The 19,960-nt window shown below is 38.9% G+C and overlaps 1 protein-coding gene across 3 annotated transcripts in view; it reads left to right on the top strand.

The window, feature by feature from the left end:
- The first annotated feature begins 931 nt into the window (after positions 1 to 931).
- The window catches only part of bin1b (bridging integrator 1b), a 19,470-nt gene continuing 441 nt past the window's right edge, over positions 932 to 19,960 (top strand). The window contains exons 1-20 of one of the 3 annotated variants that reach the window (XM_084713768.1): positions 932 to 1,352; positions 9,088 to 9,168; positions 9,359 to 9,413; positions 9,985 to 10,079; positions 10,655 to 10,690; positions 11,560 to 11,655; positions 11,881 to 11,988; positions 12,423 to 12,515; positions 13,250 to 13,335; positions 13,878 to 13,953; positions 14,046 to 14,101; positions 14,208 to 14,252; positions 15,438 to 15,479; positions 16,074 to 16,224; positions 16,545 to 16,622; positions 17,521 to 17,541; positions 17,863 to 18,126; positions 18,396 to 18,449; positions 18,567 to 18,668; positions 19,042 to 19,960. The exon at positions 19,042 to 19,960 is cut by the window's right edge and continues 441 nt beyond it. In XM_084713768.1, coding sequence (XP_084569894.1) covers positions 1,272 to 1,352; positions 9,088 to 9,168; positions 9,359 to 9,413; positions 9,985 to 10,079; positions 10,655 to 10,690; positions 11,560 to 11,655; positions 11,881 to 11,988; positions 12,423 to 12,515; positions 13,250 to 13,335; positions 13,878 to 13,953; positions 14,046 to 14,101; positions 14,208 to 14,252; positions 15,438 to 15,479; positions 16,074 to 16,224; positions 16,545 to 16,622; positions 17,521 to 17,541; positions 17,863 to 18,126; positions 18,396 to 18,449; positions 18,567 to 18,668; positions 19,042 to 19,143 — 1,722 coding nt within the window. In that variant the 5' untranslated portion in view covers positions 932 to 1,271 and the 3' untranslated portion in view covers positions 19,144 to 19,960. Of the gene's footprint in view, positions 1,353 to 9,087; positions 9,169 to 9,358; positions 9,414 to 9,984; positions 10,080 to 10,654; positions 10,691 to 11,559; positions 11,656 to 11,880; positions 11,989 to 12,422; positions 12,516 to 13,249; positions 13,336 to 13,877; positions 13,954 to 14,045; positions 14,102 to 14,207; positions 14,253 to 15,437; positions 15,499 to 16,073; positions 16,225 to 16,544; positions 16,623 to 17,520; positions 17,542 to 17,862; positions 18,127 to 18,395; positions 18,450 to 18,566; positions 18,669 to 19,041 lie in introns of all 3 variants that reach the window. The other 2 variants (XM_084713767.1, XM_084713769.1) reach the window with 2 other exon arrangements.

The following is a 19,960-nucleotide window of genomic DNA, read 5'->3' as shown; positions in this document are numbered from 1 at the left end:
TAAAATTGACCAAATAGCAAACTTTTAACTGAAAAATGAAGGCACTTTTAAGGTATACTGTAAATTAAGGGATGGCTTTTGTGTTATTTTGGCCAACCTTAAGGGTTTTTACCTCTTGAAAAGCCCTTAGTCTGTGCCATTAAAAATGCCTTATTATAATGCAATCCAATAAATTATCAGTTCTATTCCCTTTAATCTGGAGCGAACCTTTTAAATACCTGAAGTAAGAATCACTTTAAATATCATTGACCAAAGTCCCAACCTTAATAACATCTTAAAGTGATAATTTATTGATCTGTTCAAATGTGTGAAATGTGTAAATTAAGGGGGGAAGTTATTGGTAAATTTAAAGGTGTTTTACCCCTAAGAAGCCCTGAAAAACAGTTAAAATATTGTAATGACTTTAGATTCATTTAAGGTAAAATTTAAGGGATTTGGTTTCAGAGGGTCCAGGGGGATGTTGTGCATGTAACATAACTGCTTTAACAGAGATTTTAGAGTAAATAAATGATAGAGTGTATTTAAGTGTTATTTGTTTACAGAAATCCAATAATGTTTATGAAGTTATTATGGGTGAAGAAGAGATATTAAAAAGATTTATTTTTGAAATTAAATTATATGGAAATGAGCTGTGTGTCGTCTCATTTGTACGCCTGATGACTGACCTGTGACATGTAACTTGTTACCTGCTTCCTGTTTGACAGACAGGTGAGCTCTGCAGTGTGTCTGTCAGTGTGTAGCATCCTGGATGTGAGATGAATTTGTGTCTCCAGAGGGGATCAGGACCGATTTAGCGCTCATATCTGACCGCAAACCGCTCCGTGCGCAAAAATAAGTCCACAGCGACGCACCAGTTGCATGTGTGCAACAGATGTCGGCTAATAATAACAACCTGCTGCGCCTTTAAGAGGATGACTGAGAAGGAAACCTAATATCTCTCCATATCGAGCTCAAGTCTCCATCAATTAACAGTGAGAGCCGAGAGCAGGACGATATCAGAATCTGTCCCTCCGCTCTGTCTCCAAACTCCACCTGCATCCTTTTTGTTGTCATTTTTTTCTTTTGTCACACACAAACCGGATTAAATTACGCATTGCACCTTTAAGAAGCTGTCACCGGGATTAGAGTTACGCGCAGCAGAGAGCCAAGTCGCCCTCCGGAGGGGTTTTTACGCACCGAAGGGTCTCCTCCAGCCACATTTCTCACTCTGTCCTCTTCTTCTTCTGTGGTCCTGACACCGCCGGGGAGCCGCGCACCGTCCACCGAGCGACATGGCCGAGCCAGGGAAAGGGGTCACCGCCGGGAAACTGGCCATCAACGTCCAGAAGAGGCTCACCAGAGCGCAGGAGAAGGTAAACTTTTCATTCAGACCAGCGGAGGCTCACATGGCAGGCAGGCAGGCAGGACACTGTGTCCTCCTGTCCCTGTGAAACATAACCCCTCAACTCTTAACCTGCAAATACGCAGCAATAATCACTTAATGAGGGTCTTTTTAACGTGGACTGTTACATATCAAGGTTCTGAAGGGGTTTAAGGGGTTAAATGAACCCTAAATGTCGAGGGTCCACCCTGTGACATTTAACAAAACCACTGCTCAATATGCACCTTATAATAATATGTTAAGGGAGTTTTATATGTTTCTCTGCACATTTAAGGGGTTTTAAAAGGTGAAATATCACAGTTTATAAATTAAGTGAAAATTTAGGTTTATTATAATGCATTAACTGGTGTTCTGCACAGTTTTAAGAGAAATTTAAATGAACCATAAAACTGGGGTCAACCCTGCATGAACTTTAAGTAAAAGTTGTTTTAAAACCACTAAAACTGCAGAAAACCTGTTTTTAAGAAAGCCCTTAAAACAGTGATAAGGGGTTCAATTAATCTGTAAATTAAGGGGAAAAAATCTGCCTCTTAAGTGTATAACATCCCTTAAGTTTGACTTTTAAACCCTTTAAATTTAGAAATGAACAGATTGTATTGTGGTGCTTTCAATGAGTATTCTGCACAGTTTTAAGAGGTAAAAACCCCTTGAATTTTTAAATTAACCTCACCCTTAAAAAATGAATAAGAAACAAGACCACCTTGAATTTGCACTTCAACTTAAAGGTGTTTTAAAAACCCTTAGATTGGCACAGAAAACCAATCAATAATGCCTTAAGATAATAATGTCAAATGAATCTGTAAATTAAGTGTTACTATGAAATTAAATCCTTTTCCATTTTACCTTAAAGCTCAAAAAGCTCAAAACTGGAGTCAATCCTGTAACATTTCTCAATTAAAGTTCATTAAGGATTGTAAGAGTGTTTTTAAAAAACTGAAAGACGGCACAGTAAACATGTTAATAATACCTTAAAATGACTATTTTCAAATTAATCTGTAAATTAAGGGAAAATCATGTGTCCCTTAAGTGTCCAGCCATCAAAACAAAACCAAATCCCTTAAATTTGACCTTAAAACCCCTTCAGTTTACCCTTTAATAACAACCATGGTAGGCTATAATTAATACAGGGCGCTTTTAATGGATATTCTGCACGGTTCAAGTAGTTTTTAAGATTTAAAATCCCCCTAAGATTTAGATTGACCTCAACCTCAAAACTAGGGTCAAACCTGGACACTTTGGTGTTTTAAAATGTCAAACTCACAGAAGTCACAAAATCACACAAACAAACTAAAAGAGCAGCAGCAGTAGTAGAAATGCCTGTGTTCTGCAGGATAAAGTTGCTAATTTTGTTAATGGAGTTTGGTTGGTTTACAGAAAGTGATATTTGGCTCATATAAACATGGTTTCCTGTCAGAAAAAGCTGTCTGATGGTGAAAGTAAGAAGAAAAAAAGAAAAATACAGGAAAAAAAAATCTCTAAGACTTATTTAATTAAAGTTAAAGTTATTTGCAAACTAACCAGTGACTTCAGAATAAAATTGAAGTTATAAATTGAGTAGCAGAGCGCAGGAGGAGCTTTAAAAGTGACAGAATGAAACCTGATCAACAGTCTGTGTCCAGCTCTCTGTCTCTGAGTTATTATTGTCTGTCCTAATCACTCTTGTTGCTTAAGCCTGCGGAGGTTTTACCTCTAATCACCTCAGTACCACACCAGGAGTGCCGCCAGTCACTCAGACACACACATTTCATATTTAAAACACTCATTGTTCTCAGATTGTTGGTCTTTCTGCTGCGTGTGTTTCCAGTTTAAACACCTAAAAAAGAAAAAAGACTCAGAGCTGTTAATGGACGCTTGTAAGTGTGACCCCCTCCGTCCTCGACACTCCTCTGATGAGTATCTGCTCATTCCTCGTGGCAGCTGCACATTTTTCTCCTGTGCTTCACATCCAGGCTCCTTCTTTGAAAATCTGTAAAGTTATATTGTCTAAAATAAGTCGAAGGAATTGTGCAGCACTGTGGAGAGATCCTACAAACATCAAAAGATCAAACATCAAATATACTTAAAGTACCAAAACTGTACGTATAAGTAAAAATACTGACTGTAGAGTTCAAAGAAATGGTTGAAATAGGGATTAAATTAATATGCATCACAGCTCCTTTTGAAACTGAGGTCCAGTATTTTTCTGATCGGGCATCTGACAAATAAAGTGTAATAAACAGGGTGGAAATCATTGCAGTGGGGGGGGGGGGGGGTTGTGGATGACCAGTGGTGAAATAAAGTTTTTAGTTACAGAGTTTTTACAAAGAGTTTACTGATGTCATCATGCTGACCTTTATTTCACTAAAATTCAACCTGAATCCTTTTTTGTTTTAATATCATTTTAATTTCTAATAATTGCTAATGATTTTGGGGTTGGGGGGTGTGAACCGTTTTCAGCTTTCAGGGGAAAGCAATCTTGGAGGATGAAAAAACACCACAACTCCAACCTAAAATCACAAAACACAAAGTGATCTGAGACAGGAAACGGTGTTGTCTATGTTTGATCATGCTAGCTGTTTCCCCCTGCTTCCAGTCTTTGTGCTAAGCTAAGCTAACCATGACCTGACTCCATCTCTGCACTAAACACACATATGCATCTAAACTTCTCACTCTTAGAGAGAAAGACACTAAAGGTTTTCTCCAAAACATTGACCTTTATAAAAACATTCATTGTACAGTAAGTTCAAAGAGTTTCTCCTCGCTGCTGTCGAGCTCGATCGATCATTTCAGCAGCAACTTGAATGAACTTTAAATAGCAGCTGCAGCTCACTGCTGAATGAAATAGCATCCACGTTCCATCTGTCTTAATGTGAGAGTTTATTTAGCAGCAGGTTACTCTGCAGTCGAGAAGCTCTCGAGTCATTTTAACTTTTCCACACACGGTCCTGCAGTTACATCTTTAGTTTCTACTTTCTCAAACATTGAAAAATATAACTTCATACACAAAAACATCAGTTACACCATCATATCTGGCTTCTTTCAAATAACATCTTTATTATTTTATGTATTTCGACAAACTGAAATCATCCATCTTTACATAATCACCGTTTGTTTTTATCAGATTATTCAGATTATTTGATAAATCAATACAATATTCATATTTTATCTTCTCAAATGTTCACAGTTTTGGTTAATTCAGATGTTGTCTGCCCACTTTTCATTATTCTAACGTGCAAACATATTTTGACTGAGAGCCAACAAACATAACAAAGCTTTCTCAGTATTTAGATAATCAATGGATAGATGATAGTTCATGTAAAATTCACAGAGGGATTATTAGAAAAGTCTGTCTGACTGATGTTTTCCAGAGGAGAAAAAAAAAACAAGGGAATTTTGATTTGTTCTCTACAGGAAATATCAGCAAAATAAGATTCACAAAAACATCAGAATGTGAAAAAATCAATGTTTCACTGTATGCTATATTTAGAATATTTTCACCACTTTATCTTGCGGTCAGACAGACTTTTCAAACAGCAAAACCACCATTATATAAGTCAAATATCACTCTTTCTCAATTAGTCAAACTCCATGAGCAAAATCTGTAATTTTATGTCACAGAACACATGAGTTCCTGGTCTTCAGCTGCCTTGATCTGTTTGTTTGTATGTATTATTTTATGAATTCAGCATTTTAAAGGGTTACTTCAAAATCACAAAATAACACAAACAAACTAACAGATGGAGGCAGCAGTAGACCAACAACTCCTGTGTTCTGTGAGGTAAACTTGCTGATTTTGCCAGTGGAGTTTGGTTGGTTCAGAGAGAGTGATTTTTGGCTTATATAAAAGCAGTTTCCTGTCAGCAAGGTAAAGGTGAAAATCTTCATCTTTGTCTTTGCTCTGACCAACATTAGCCTTGAAATCCAGGAATTGTGACAGAGAATTTAAAGTTTCTTCCCTTTCCTGGATGTTTATCTTGAGGAAGTTAATCTGCAGGATGTAGAAAAATATGATTTTCACTCTCGAGTCTTCAAATGCAACAAAAGTCAGCATGTGGAGGCCGTTCTGACAGACTTTGAGGTGATACTGAACCGTTGAGCTGCAGCTCTGCGAGTAAAGAGGAAGGTCAGAGTATCATCTTCCCTCTGAAGGCCGGCTGAGGTGGAGGAGGGGAGGGAGCATCGGCTTCAGCTGTCTGTCTGCTGGCACGCCGCCCTCCACCCTCCACCTCATCCAGCTACACACTCACTCACTTCATGTTTTTACACTGCAGCGTCGGTCCTGTCCAGTGAGGAGGCAGGAACAAAATGACTGAACCACTGACCGACAAAAACTAAAGTCACAGTGCAGAATTTCCTGCTTCTGCATCTAGGACCCTGCAGTTAGTTCATGGAGTCATACAAATGAATATTCTGATTTATAAAACACATGATTGCACATTTATGCACAACATCTGTAACTTCATTGATTGTTTAAATCCAACAGGATCTGCAGTGTATAAATCCTGACGTCCATCAGATCTATCTAAAAATGATTTCCTCTGGGGAGTCTCCTCTGTCCTCTCAAGTGATAGCCATAGTTTGTAGTTTTGATGCTAAATATTAACAGTATTTGCTGTAAAGACATTATTGCACGCATTAAACTGAAAGATGTGTAATGTTTCAATGTACACAGTAATTTCACTGCAGAAAATACTGTTAACATTTTAGTAGTAAAACTAAAAATGTGGCTCTCTTAAAGGGGATGGGAGATGATGTTTTCATTTATTTGACACCCAAAACACACCTGTGTAATTAAGAGACCAAATACAACTCCTTTGCGCCCTAAATGCACCTGTGACATACACTTTAGACCATGCACCATGTCGTCATGGAGATGAAGTGATGATGATGAACTGTACATTTTACTGTCTCACTTGGTTGTTAGAGTTGAGTAAGAACCAAAACAGAGAGCTTGAGCAGGTTTGAAACATGCACGCACCTTTTCAAATCTTTGAGTTAGTTTAACAAAAGGACTCAAGCCTTCAAAAAAAAATTTCCACACCAGAGGAGAGAGCGGCCATATTTGATTTCCCTGTCAGTAATAATTTGATTCACACCAGCTGACACAATAATCCCGAGCCTCTCCTGGTGCCACCATGGTTGTCATAGTGATGTAATGTCACCCGCTCATGAACTGGTCAGCTGTGCTGCAGAGCATGCTGGGAAAATCCCCCCCAGTGGAATCCGGATGAGTGTGGTGACGGAAAAGGGAGGAAAGGGGCAGGATGGTGGCCTTTAGACAGCAGCTACAGACCCAGAATTGTGCTACGAGTCAAAGAGGCAGGACCCAGTGACACTGACCCCCCTCCTCATCAGACCGCCTTAACTCTGCAAACTAATCTACACACACAAATAAAAAATATCAAACATAAACATAATGTGCCAAGACGAGAAACTACTGTTCTATAAGACAAATATCGCTCTGCCCAAACCAACCAAACTCTACTGAAAAAATCAGTAATTTAACCTCACAGAAAACAGGAGTTGTTGGTCTCCTGCTGCCTCCATCTGTCAGTTTGTTTGTGTTATTGTGAGACTTTAGTGTTTAAAAAGGTTAGTTTGGATTCACAGAATTTGATGTATAATAAGAATAAATAAGTCTCTCCAGGAAGTTGTGATGTTGCAAACAGAAGAATTAATGCAGAGATAGTTTGGTTTGTACGATATATAAGTACATGTAGTGAGAAGTAGAAAGCTGCATGAAAAGTACAACACAAGTACCTCAAATTTGTACTCGAGTACAGTACTTAAGTAACTGTACTTAGTTACATTCCCCAGCTGTATCTTTATAACTCTCTCTAGTAATTTGAATCCACAGTTATCAAACCTCGAAGGCACCCTGCTCCACACCTGTCCCCCCTCCTCCCTCCTCCCCAGGACTCCCAGCATGCCTCAGTGCTGTGGGCGGGGCTCAGATGTGTGTGTGTGTGTGTGTGTGTGTGTGTGTGTGTGTGTGTGTGTGTATAGGGGTGTGTATCTATCTATAGCTCTGCTGGGCCTCCTCCTCATCGCTCTTAATACCCCACAAACTGCCCTGTGTGTGTGTGTGTGTGTGTGTGCGCGCGTGTGTATTTTTAGGGAGTGAAACTGAACACCCACATATACACACACCCACACACACACACACACAGTGTTACACACTCAGGTATGTCACTTTATACCTGAGTTTACAGTCGAAGAGACGTTTTCCTTCCACACATGAGCACACAGGTGACTGCAGCAGCGTCACATGATCTTTCCAGACTTTACAGGCGGCACCTGAATGCAGCACGAGACGTTTGATTCACAATGAGCCGACAGACACAGAGGGCTGTGAAGGAGACACCAGGTGTGTCGTCCAAATATAGAGCCACATTTTAACAGAAACAACTGATGAAATGATCCGAACGCCAATGAAGAGTTTCAGTTTTCTACCTGAACTTCTACCTGCACTTTTACAGACTTTTACACGATTATTCCCAACTGAAACTCCATGTAATATAATAATCTAAAAATAAAGAAATATAGATGAATGCAGAAAATATAGTAAAAGAAGAAAAAATAAATAATAATAATATCATAAATAATAAATCATGTAAATAAATAATTGAAAAACAAAAAATAAAACTAGGCTATAGAAAATATATGAAATAATGAAAAAATGACCCAAAAAACAGCTTAATTACAGTAATCTGAGTATTTGTAATGTAGTGGCAGTCATGATTTAAAGTTTAAAGATGTTCTCTGCCTTCCAGTCTCATGCTAAGCTAAGCTAACCTCATCCTGACTCCAGCAAGACAGAGATACACAGAGATGTACCGAACAATGAACTATGTGTCTTGGTATCGTCTCACTGAAATAACGAGGGACGTCTCTGATCAGGGACGGCAGCATGTGTCTCTCTGACAGTTTCCAACAATCAGGACTTGAAGTACATTTATCTGATTCTGTACTTTTACTTCAACAGTTATTCAATGAAGAACTTTAACTCACTGTGTTTCACACCTGACTCTGTGTGTGTGTGTGTGTGTGTGTGTGTGTGTGTGTGTGTGTGTGTGTGTGTGTGTGTGTGTGTGTGTGTGTGTGTTGCAGCAGTGGGGAAGTCCCCGTCTCCGTGTTGATGGCGGTTTGTGTATCCGTCACAGGATTAGAGCAGCAGGTGGTGGTGATGTTGGTGTTGGAGGCTCAGTCAGATCAGATTAACGGTGACCTTGTTGTTCGACTCACAACAACGAGACAAATGTCTTGATTTCTCCTTTTTTCTCTGATCCTTCCTGAAAATCATCGTTTTATTTATGTTGACTGGAAGAAAGTTTTTATAAAGCAATACAAGAAGACAAGAAGTTGTTGTTAATTGTTAATTAACAATAACAAAAAAAGAGGAAACTTTTTAAAAAAATATCTAAAGAAAAATGTTTGTTGAAAGTGACAAGAATTGATAATCATTGTTTTCTGACATTTTATGGACCCAACAATTAATTGATTATTGGAAAATGTATCACCAGATTGACTAGTTGGAAAAAAGGTAAAATAGGTGTTTGGACCAATTTTTCAATTGACAAGATTGTGACAGGATTAATTTTTCACCATTTTCTGACATCTTATGGACCAAACAATTAATCAATTAATCAAGAAAACAACACAGCTGAAATAACGCACACAGATCGATTGATAGATTGATGATTGATGATTGATGGTGTACTCTGCAGGTCATGCAGAAGCTCGGTAAAGCAGATGAGACCAGAGATGCTGCCTTTGAGGAGATGGTGGCCAACTTCAACAAGCAGATGGTAACCATGGAAACCTTTTACACCTTTTTTTTATGTCATATGCAGATTCACAAGTTTTATATGATTTTGTTTCACTTAAAGTATCTTTTAATCAGCCTAAAATGACACTGACATCTATTTTGGTTTATTTTTTAAATCTCTTCAGTTCTTTATTATATAATAATCAAACTTTTCTGTTGTTTTCTCTCAGACTGAAGGCACCAAGCTGCAGAAAGACCTGAAAGCCTACCTGGCAGCAGTCAAAAGTGAGTTTTGATGAGAAACAATAAAACCATTTCATTCAAAATCATACTTAAAGGGATAGTTTGGGGTCTTTGCTGTGAGGTTGTATGAGGTATTTATCTATAATCAGTGTATTACTGACCTGTGGACAGGGTCAGCAGCAACAATCACACATCATATATTTTACCACTCGAAGGACAGGAGTCAATGATCTGCTCATCTGCCTCAGTCAGTTTGTTTCTTTGTGTTACTGTGTTTTATTCACAGAAGTCACACAATAACACACAGAGTAACAGATGGAGGCAGACGTAGCAACAACTGCTGTGTTCTGTGAGGTTAAATTGCTGATTTTGTCAGTGGAGTTTGGTTGGTCTGGAGAGAAGATATTCAGTATTTTCCTGTCAGAAAGTCTGTCTGACAGCATGATAAAGCAGTGAAAATAATATAAATATAGTGTACACTTAAACTAATGTTGATTTCTTTTTTAAATTTGAATATTGTAGCTGCCTGCACTAGAGATAATTTTATACTGTTAACTGGTTTAATTTTTGTTCTTCTTGTTTGTGACGGTGTGTTTTTCTGTTTGTGCTTCAGCGATGCACGACGCGTCGCGGCGGCTTCAAGATTGTCTCGCCGACATGTACGAACCTGAGTGGTTTGGAAAAGAGGAGATGGACACACTGGTGGAGGTGAGACCTGGAGACTGACAAACAAAACTAAACAAAAAAAAGTGTTATATTTACTTTTTCTTTCTTCTTCTTCTGCCTTTCTCTGCTTCCACCTCAGCTGCTTTCAACTTGACCTGTTTGTTTCAAATCCCAAAATTATAACAGTGAGGGTTCTTTAGCTGGTGCGCTGTAAAAAAATATTTAACTGAAAAAAGCCTTCCTTCAAATTTTAAGTTGAATCAACCTGAATAAATCAAACTTTTACAGATTAATTCTTTTTATGGCACTGCTATGACTTCATACACATCGGCTATTGTCTGATGATGATTTAGCTTTTTAAAAATTCATCTGTGCTCATTTGTAGATATTGAGGACAGTTAAGGAAAATGGAATATAAAAAGAAAAGAAAAGAAATTGTCATGATAAACATTGTGGGCTAAAAAATCTGAGATACTTAAATTAAAGCACATTATTGACTTCAGGTAGAGTCACTCTTCCTTTCTTTCTTTCAGTCTCCTGTGTGTTTTCCTTCTTTTTCTTCCTGCTAACTCTCTCTGTGTCTCTGACCTGCATGCATCTCTCCTTCCTTCCTGAAGGAGATGATAGAGAAGGAGATGGACAATAACCTCGAGGTAAAACAGGCAGATTCAGTTCTGCAGTAGAACAAGAAGTAGTGGTTCGTTTTAGAGCAGAACATTCGTCTATAATAAACCCTGATCTCTTAAAAATGTCGAGCATCAGAAAAAAGAAATATCAGCTGATTATTGAGTATTGAGTCGTTTGTTGTCAGCAGAACAACAAGTACAATTTATAGGTACTTTATTTGAGTTTTTCCATTATATGATACTCTACTCCACTAAATGTAATTGCTGATGTTACTTTGCAGATTTAGATTATTGATAGGATAGTTTGGATTTTTTAAAGTGGGGTTGTATGACGTAATTCAGTTTGGAGAGGCAGCAGGAGTAACACAACATGCTGCTGTGGACAGGGTCAGCAAGAAAACCTGAAAAAATCTGTATCAGTTCAAGTGTGCGCTATATTTATTATATTTTCACTCCTTTACCTTGCTGTCAGACAGACTTTTCTGATGGGAAACCGCTGTCAAATCAACCAAAGATCACTACCTCCAAACAAACCAAGCTCACAAAAGACAGGAGTTGCTGGCCTGTCAGTGCCATGATTGCTTCGTTTGTTTGTGTTATTTTGTGACTTCTGTGTCACAATTTTGTCAATGGAGTTTGGTCTATTTGGAGAGAGTGATATTTAGATTATAAAACAGAGATTTACTGTCAAAAGAGTAGTTTTACGTTGTAGTATTGTGACAACATATTTTTTTAATTAAGTAGAATGTAGGGAAAATAATAGCTAATGTAGAATTAGATAAAAAATAGAATAGAGCTTATTAGATGTCCTTCATTTCAACAGGAAAAGTAAGTTTTAATCAGTTTTTTTATTATGATGTAAAATGTGTGTGTGTGTGTGTGTGTGTGTGTTTCAGGACACAGACACTCTGTGGTTAGATTACCACCAGAGCATCACGGACAAATCTGTCTCTGGTATGGACACGTACCTGGCTCAGTTCCCTGACATTAAGGTGTGTATGGTTCTGTATTTTGTTTTTATTTCATAACAGATAAGTTAAGAAGGATTTTCTGAATAAAAATCCACTGCAACCTTCTGAGCATGTAGTGTGCACAGGGCAGGGTGGCGGTCAGTGTCAGTGGGTGTCCCTTCCAGCCTCCAGCTGCAGTCATGATGTAAAAAATGTCAAATTCATAGCAGAGACGTTAAAAGCTTTTTAACCTGAACTCTGCTTCAGGCTCGTATAGCGAAGCGCGACAGGAAGATGGTGGACTTCGACAGTGCCAGGCATCACTTCTCCTCCTTACAGAAAGGAAAGAAGAAGGACGAGGCCAAGATCGCCAAGGTAACCACGAGTGTGTGTGTGTGTGTGTGTGTGTGCGCACACATATATGTAGACTGATGAATTATTGTTTGTGTGTATTTGAGCATGTTCTGCTGCTTATACTGAAGTTTTAAAGGAAGAGTTCAGAGTTTTTGGCTTAAGGTGGTATAAGTTTCTCATTGCATATTTTCATATGCATATACATACCACCACTCATACCACCTTAAGTCAAAACCTGCATTGTCTTTTGTTATTTGTTAGCTAACTAACCCTTGTTATGATCATTAAAACAGATCGATTACTAAATGCTAATTATTAACATGTTTGCGTTTGTCTTGAATTGTTCTTGTTTGCCTTTTGTCTTCTTTTTCTCTCTTCTTTCCGTCCCTTCTCTGGTCTCTTCTCTCCCTCTTCCTCTTCCTCCTCTTCCTCTCTTGCATGGCGTGTGTGGTTAGCCAGCAGCCCTGTTGGAGATGGCGGCTCCCAGCTGGGCTCAGGGTTTGATATCAGCCCACCAGGTGGCTCAGACTAACCTCTCCTACAACCAGGTGAAACTCTGGTTCATCACTGACTCCCCCCTCCTCACCCCAAATCTGTGAGCCTGTTCCTCCTCACGCTCTCTAAACATGATCAGAGCGGTGGCAACCTGTTAAGAGTGTTTGTAAATCCAACTTTCTGTCCATTTGGGCGAGTTATTATTAGCATTAGCAGTGTGGCTCTGAGGATGGTAGTGTCAGATGTTCTGTTAACAACTTTGGTCCAGACTGAAATGCTGCAGACAGCCTTGTTATCAAGCACAAAAAGTTTTTTTTTCCAACTTTGACTTCAAACCTCTGAGCTAAATGGAACGCACCATAAATACAACCCCACAGAGCAGCCAGCATGGCTGCAGTTGCAGTGCATGAAAATGTTTTCCTGACTGATATGATTATTTCACTGCTGCTGATCATGTGTATAGAGCCTCACTACAATTTGATTCCCAATCCAAACTCATGTTTACATTGTTTTTATGTCATGTAGTTATTGGTACATTTGACAGAAACACCCTTTTATTTACATTTTATTCAGACCTCTGTCATTTGAATGCTCTTAGCATTCACATGTCTGTGGTTATTAAACCCTGTATGTTTGTCTGCATGTGCGTGTGCTCATGAAAACCTCTTTCATAATTTTTCATTTTTATCACAGACACACATAGTACAGATATATTATTATTCTGTGTGTGTGTGTGTGTGTGTGTGTGTGTGTGTGTGTGTGTGTGTGTGTGTGTGTGTGTGTGCAGGCAGAGGAGGAGCTGGGTCGAGCTCAGAAGATCTTTGAGGAGCTGAACGTGGAGTTACAAGACGAGCTTCCAGTACTGTTCGACAAGTGAGACACTTTTTTCTTCTACAGAATATTTTAAGTCAAGGGTTAAGGGTTAAGTTAAGGAAGCACTTGTTGCAGACATGATGGCAGGGAATACAGTAAATGTGGTATTCTTGCTTGAGTTGGTCTCCCAGGGATGACAAGGTCGAGGCGAGAGATGAGACCTGAGGGCGAGACTCAGGGTGGGGTCCCATCTCGATGAGCTTAGTTACTTTGTCCCCCTGAGGTTCCTATGAAAGAAAGGATTACTTGAGTATTATCCCTAATATGCTGGAGGAAATCGAAGCGCCCAGTGAAGCCCAAAGTGTTGAAAACAACATTTTTTCATTGTTAGGCCAAATACTGATGTATAGGTGATATAAAGCACAAAACAAATGCAATGAAAACATTTTAAACATTGATTTTGACTTAACGATGGTCGATCCAAATGTTTAAAAACTGCTCTGTGTGTGTGTGTGTGTGTGTGTGTGTGTGTGTGTGTGTGTGTGTGTGCGTGTGTGTGTGTGTGTGTGTGTGTGTGTGTGTGTGTGTGTGTGTGTGTGCAGTCGTGTTGGCATCTATGTTAACACATTCCAGGGTCTGGCAGGTCAACAGGAGAAGTTCCACAGGGAAATGAGCAAAGTGAGTCACACTGTTCACATGTGATTGATCAGAACCAATAGAACTGATCAGCTGATGTATTGATGAGTGTGTGTGTGTCTTTGTGTCTTCAGCTCAGCCAAAACCTGAACGACATCATGACCAAACTGGAAGAGCAGCGGCAGCTCAAGTAAGTGAACACAACAGAGTTTCTTTTTCTTTTTTAGATTTTTTTAATTTTAAACAATATGTAGAACAAATGAGAGTAACGTCCCTCACAACGCCCCCTACTGCAGAAAAGGTGGTTCTGCAGCAGCAAAGAGTGGAGACGCTGCCAAGAGGTAAAATGTGCTGCACTTTAATCCTCGTTTGAGCCTCAAACAGGCTGAGCATGAAACGCTTCGCTTCATTTTTTATCTATTAAATAATTAACTGATTGCTTGTTTCTGGCAATAACATGATTTAAACTGCAGCTGATGTGAAGCTGAGGATATTTAACATGCTAAAAGACTTTTTTTTTTTTTTTTTACAATATTTATGAGTGTAAGTAGAGATAAACAGCTGAGATTTGTAAAGTTATAACACTGTGACTAAACAAGTTATAATTTGATAAGATCCACTTTAAAACCAAATCCTAACATTAATTAATTGTAATAAATGTGAAAACTTAAAAAAATTTGAGTTTTTGTGTTAAACTCAAAGGTTTTAAAATAAATTAAACAAAGTTTTGATGACTTTCAGTCTTCTGTCATGATAATTTATGTTTAGTCTTTAGATTAAATTAAATCTTTGAGTTTTAGAACCATCCTCTCAACCATTATTTCACTACCAATTCAGTTTACAATTTTTGAAATACACATTTTTGGTTTCTAAAATTTGAAGGTTCAAGTTTATCTAAAGAAGAAAAATAGATTATCTCAATAAAACAGTATTAGTTGGTAAAACTTTTTAAAGTTTGAGTTGCCTTGTAAGTTTGAGTTTGGTCTTTGGGTGGAGGTGGAGGTGGAGGTGTGTGTATCGCAAATGGCACCATTTTTATTTACGCCTCTGCTTTAATGCATGCAGGAGTTGCAATGCACTATTTTTATACAATTTTTTTTTGTTTTTTTTCAGTTCATCATCAAGTATATGTTGCAGTTTGCTTTACTGTTTTACCTGAAAGCACTAGCATAAGACAGGAAAGCATTATTGCACCTTCAGACGTCAGGTGGAAGCTTCAAAGTCTTTTTTGCAGCTCTGCAGGATTTAACCCTGTAACCTGTTTTGTTTTTATAATTCATGTGTAACACTCAGTATGTTGTCATGTGCATGTTTTGCTCTGCAGGTTAACCTGCTAACAGACAGTCGATGTTTGTTTAAAGCTTTTTGTCACCTTCATGTGGACGAAGCTGAGAACTGCATGTGTGATGATTCTTCATCGTCTGTGCTTCATGATGTCTTTGTCCATATTTTCATGCTCATATCCATCTTTTTCCCTTTTCTTCCTCCCTTCTTTCTCCTGTCTCTTCTGTTTCTCTTTTTCTCAGTGAGGAAGCCAACCACAGCGACTCAGCCAGCTCACCACCAAAGGTAAAAACAACTGAACACGTCCACATTAATATACAACTCTAATTCCAAAAACTAAAACCAGAGCTGATATGATTTACAGAGACATAATCGCCAATTGTTTTGTTAAAGAATATCAGAAAATGCTTTGACAGTTTTGGACATTTACCAGCCAAATGATTAATCAATTAGAAAATAATCAGCAGATTTATCAATACTGAATAGTTATGGCAATTAACTTTTTGTTGTAATTTGATAACCACTAATAAATAAAGTTATTTGTATTGAGGTGAGTAAAAATGGACTTGGGGAAGTAGATTTCTGAGTGGAGGTGGAAAAAAATCTTGATGAATTTACAACATGGGAGTGGTGTTGATGAATATGGAAGGATAAAACGGAGCAGCTTCACTGCACAAAACACCCGAAGGAACCAAATCAAACAAGAGGAGATTAGCAAAACTCAAAGGAGAACAACAGGAAACCCAAGATGGACTAATGGACTGCTTCACAGGAACTCAACCATCCGTCTTTATGTGTGTACTAACATGTTTCTGTCTCCCTCACTGTCTTTTGCATGTGTGCATGTCTGTGCTGTGTGGTTTTGATTTAACCCTCCTGGTGGTGCAGAGGCCCGGGCCACCTCCCAGTCGGCCTCCGCCCCGACTGACGCCGTCTCCGGACCAGAGACAGCAGCCCGTCGACCCGTACGAGGACGAGGCCTCGGGGCCTAGCACCAACACAGACTCCACCACCACAACGACACAGCAGGTCAGACAGATTATTCCTTTAAAAACATCCTTCTGCATGACTGTAGTCACCTGCAGAGGAATGATAATTCAAGATGAACAAAAAAAACAGTTTCAGTCTGGACGTTTATAAATGACTACAGGCTGGTTTGAACAGGAAGTCCAGTTAGACAAACTCGCCAGATTAGAGTCTGATGTGCTTCTCTGGGACTGTGGCGTGCCATAAGTGAAATCTGAGGAAATATTGGTACAACCAAATATCAATCTGCTCAATGCATATATAATTATGATAAGATACTTTGTGTGTGTGTGTGTGTGTGTGTACGTGTGTGTGTGTGGCAGTGTGAGCCCTGGTCAGGGGTGAACCTGCTGGATTGGGATGTGGAGGTATTACAGCCCGTCACATTTGCAGCTCCCCAGGTGGGTGGGAGAGTTATAAAAAAATTGTTTTTTACATGCAATTTTGTTTGGATTTTGAATTCCTAAAGGTGCAGTTTGTGTTTATTAAAAAAGACTTACACTATGCTTTTTAAAAGTCCTTAAAAGTCTTTAAATTCACTATTTTCAGACTGCATGTAAACAGGCTCTGTCATCTTGGGCTGATGAAATATTGGACTGAGTGTGTGTGTGTGTGTAACAACTCTGGAAGGTTGAGACTCAGGTGCAGAGGACACACAGAGTGAGGTTGAAATAAAAATCACTGTCTTTACTAGAGTCCAAAAAAGGCAAACAAAAACAGACAGGAAAAAAGGCACAAAACTAAAACCCCATAAACAGGCGAAGTCCAAATGAAACCATGAAGCCTAACACAGCAAAGCTAGAAGCAGCATCACAGACAACAAAGACAATCTGGCAGAGACATGTGGAGCTGGTGGGGGTATAAATACACAGGGATGGTAATCAGGGGCAGGTGAGTGAGTGGCCTCAGGTGTGGTTGATGAGAGGCGGGAAAACACAGGAAACTGAAAAGACAAGAGGTAGCATTAAAAAATAAAACAGGAAATAACATGATGAAAACCAGAATGTTACAGTGTGTGTGTGCGTGTGCGTGTGTGTGTGTGTGTGTGTGTGTGTGTGTGTGTGTGTGTGTGTGTGTGTGTGTGTGTGTGTGTGTGTGTGTGTGTGTGTTCAATCAGGAAATTATGCCCATGTTTTTGTTTTCTTTTAACTTGAACAGATCCACTGCATGGTTTTGTATGTGCATGCCCATTCACACTCATTCTGCATGCAAATGTCTGTTTTACTTAATACTAAACAACTGATCAGATTGATAAAATGTATCTTACAACTTGTCTTGTCTCTTACTGCTGCATGGAAGGCACCATCATGGGACTCATGGGTAAGCGTGAGGAATCAGGAAGATGGATGCATTTACTAGTTTGCTCTCATCTTAAAACTACCACAGCTACTCTTCTTTCTGTATTTTTCCATATTTATGGTCTGTTGATGGTGGAATAATTCTCAAACTGCATGTTTTTCATCAACTCTTCCTTCGTTTGGTCCTATGATACCCTGCACAATCCTGTGTCATTACCTTTATTGTACACTTCGAACCCAATCCTCCTCCGGCCTCTCCCATCCCTCCACCTGACCTTCCTTTTGCCTTCAAACCCGCCACAACAATCCTAAACCAAAACTCCAAAACCCCGACCTTCTGTAGCAAGAAGAGACCGTAGAACAGGAGCCCCAGCATGAAGACGACCAGTACCCAGATGAAGCCCAGAGTGGCTGGGATTATGATGAAGGCGGCACACAGAGCTACGCCCAGAGCTACTCGCAGCCCAGCTGGGACGACGCAGAGACGGGTCAGGAGAGCTGGAACGACGACGGAGCGTACGCTGCTCAGTCGTACTCCGAGCCGAACTGGGACAACGATGGCGCCCAAGTGGGACAGGGTGGCTGGGGCGATGACGGAGAGGTCCAGGTAGGGTCAGGTGGAGAGGGAGCCAGGTGGGGCCTCTGCGGGTCACGAAAACCCCTCATGTGTCTCACACTTTCCTCTTCCTGTTTTCAACTTGTGCTTCATTAAACAAAGAACACTTTGAAGGGGTTCTCCTATTTGGACAAGCTGAAAAACTATTTATGGTTCTAGTCAGCGCCTTTTATTTCTAAGGGAGTACGGACTACATGAACAATATCTGTGAAACCTTTAAATAGAACAGCGGATCTTTTTGTTCTCATGTTTTGATACAGAGTTCTGTGACCAACGGCTCAGATGTTGAACTCCCTCCAGGGTTCCTCTACAAGGTTAGACCACGTTCTGCTTATCCTCCATTAGCATGTGGAAGTTATTGTCATTATTATTAACTCAGCCTTATTGAGAACCATTGAGTAAAACATGGAGAACCTTTATTTGTGCTGCAGGTAAAAGCGATACATGACTACGCTGCCACTGACGGTGATGAGCTGGAACTAAAGACAGGAGATATGGTGCTCGCTTTGGCCTTTGACAACCCAGAAGAACAGGTACACGTTCTTCTACCTATCGATTTTTGTTTATTATCTTATTTATCTTATTTTGTCTTATCATTTTGTATCTTAAGTAATCTTTTTTTTATTGTATTGTATCGTATCTTATTTGATCTTATCTTATTTTATCTTGTTCTATCTTATCTTATCGTTTTCTATCATATCTTATTTCATATTGTTTTATCATATCGGTTCCTTTTTTATAGTATCATATCATATCACATCTTATCATTTGCTTAATAAGCATACAAAAATACTATTTTATTTTTATATAATTTTAAATTCTTGTTTACTTATTAGTTACTCATTTATCTGAAGAATTTTTTTTTTTAAAGCAATAAAAGTTCATTAGTATTTTGTCTCTCTGTAGGATGACGGCTGGCTCATGGGCGTGAAGGAGTCTCACTGGTTGCAGAACAAAGATATTTCAGCCAAAGGCGTTTTCCCCGAGAACTTCACTCAGAAGGTTTGAGGTTCAGGACACGTAAAGCTTCTGCCCCAAACTCCTCAGATACATTTATCTGGTACAGACATGGTCGAATCGTCACTAAATGTCTCTTTACACATCAGTACATGATTAGAAATGTGTACTGAAATAAATATAAGTACATCTCAAATGATTTGTGCAGTTGGAAACAGTGCCAGTTAACTCTTCAGTGTTCTCATGAACACATTTACACAAACTAAATGAAATTATAAAGACGTACCCCGACTCACTACCTTGTGCTAAATGATGCACAATCATCTAAAATTGATTTCTTATTCCTGAATTATTTATATTTTTTCTGAACTCAAATCAAACACAACAATGTGTTGGTGATATTTAAAAAAAAAAATAAAGTGGATGTACTGTATGAATGTCAGAATATTTTATGTTGTGTTTTGTCAGCTGCTTTTGAACAATTTATGTTTTGAGAACTTTTCACAGTTCTTTGCATGAAGCATTTGATTGTCTTGTCTTTTACTTTGTAACACAACAAACACTGTGACACCAGCCGGGATCGCTCGATAAAAAAAAAAGCAGGTGTCTGAGGATAGAACCCTGGAGAACACAGCTGATATAAAACAGCGTGTTTGCAGGGATTCGCCTCGCATTTGTCTCAATCTGTTACAGTTTCTTGGGCTTGTAGGATTTTCAAAGGGAACAGTAGTTTTTCATTTATTTTATCCGCCATTTTAAGGACATGACTTGATGTGTGGCTTACATTTTCTAATGCACATATGGTTTTATTTTGATTTTTGAATCATCTTTTCACTGATGGATAAAATGCAAAACCTTATCATCAAAC

Source organism: Lutjanus erythropterus, chromosome 24 (genome assembly GCF_056507025.1).
Source record: "Lutjanus erythropterus isolate fLutEry1 chromosome 24, fLutEry1.hap2, whole genome shotgun sequence".
NCBI classification, from domain to species: domain Eukaryota; kingdom Metazoa; phylum Chordata; class Actinopteri; order Lutjaniformes; family Lutjanidae; genus Lutjanus; species Lutjanus erythropterus.
The sequence above is the reverse complement of the archived record's forward strand: the minus strand, read 5'-3'. Positions and strand labels throughout refer to the sequence as shown.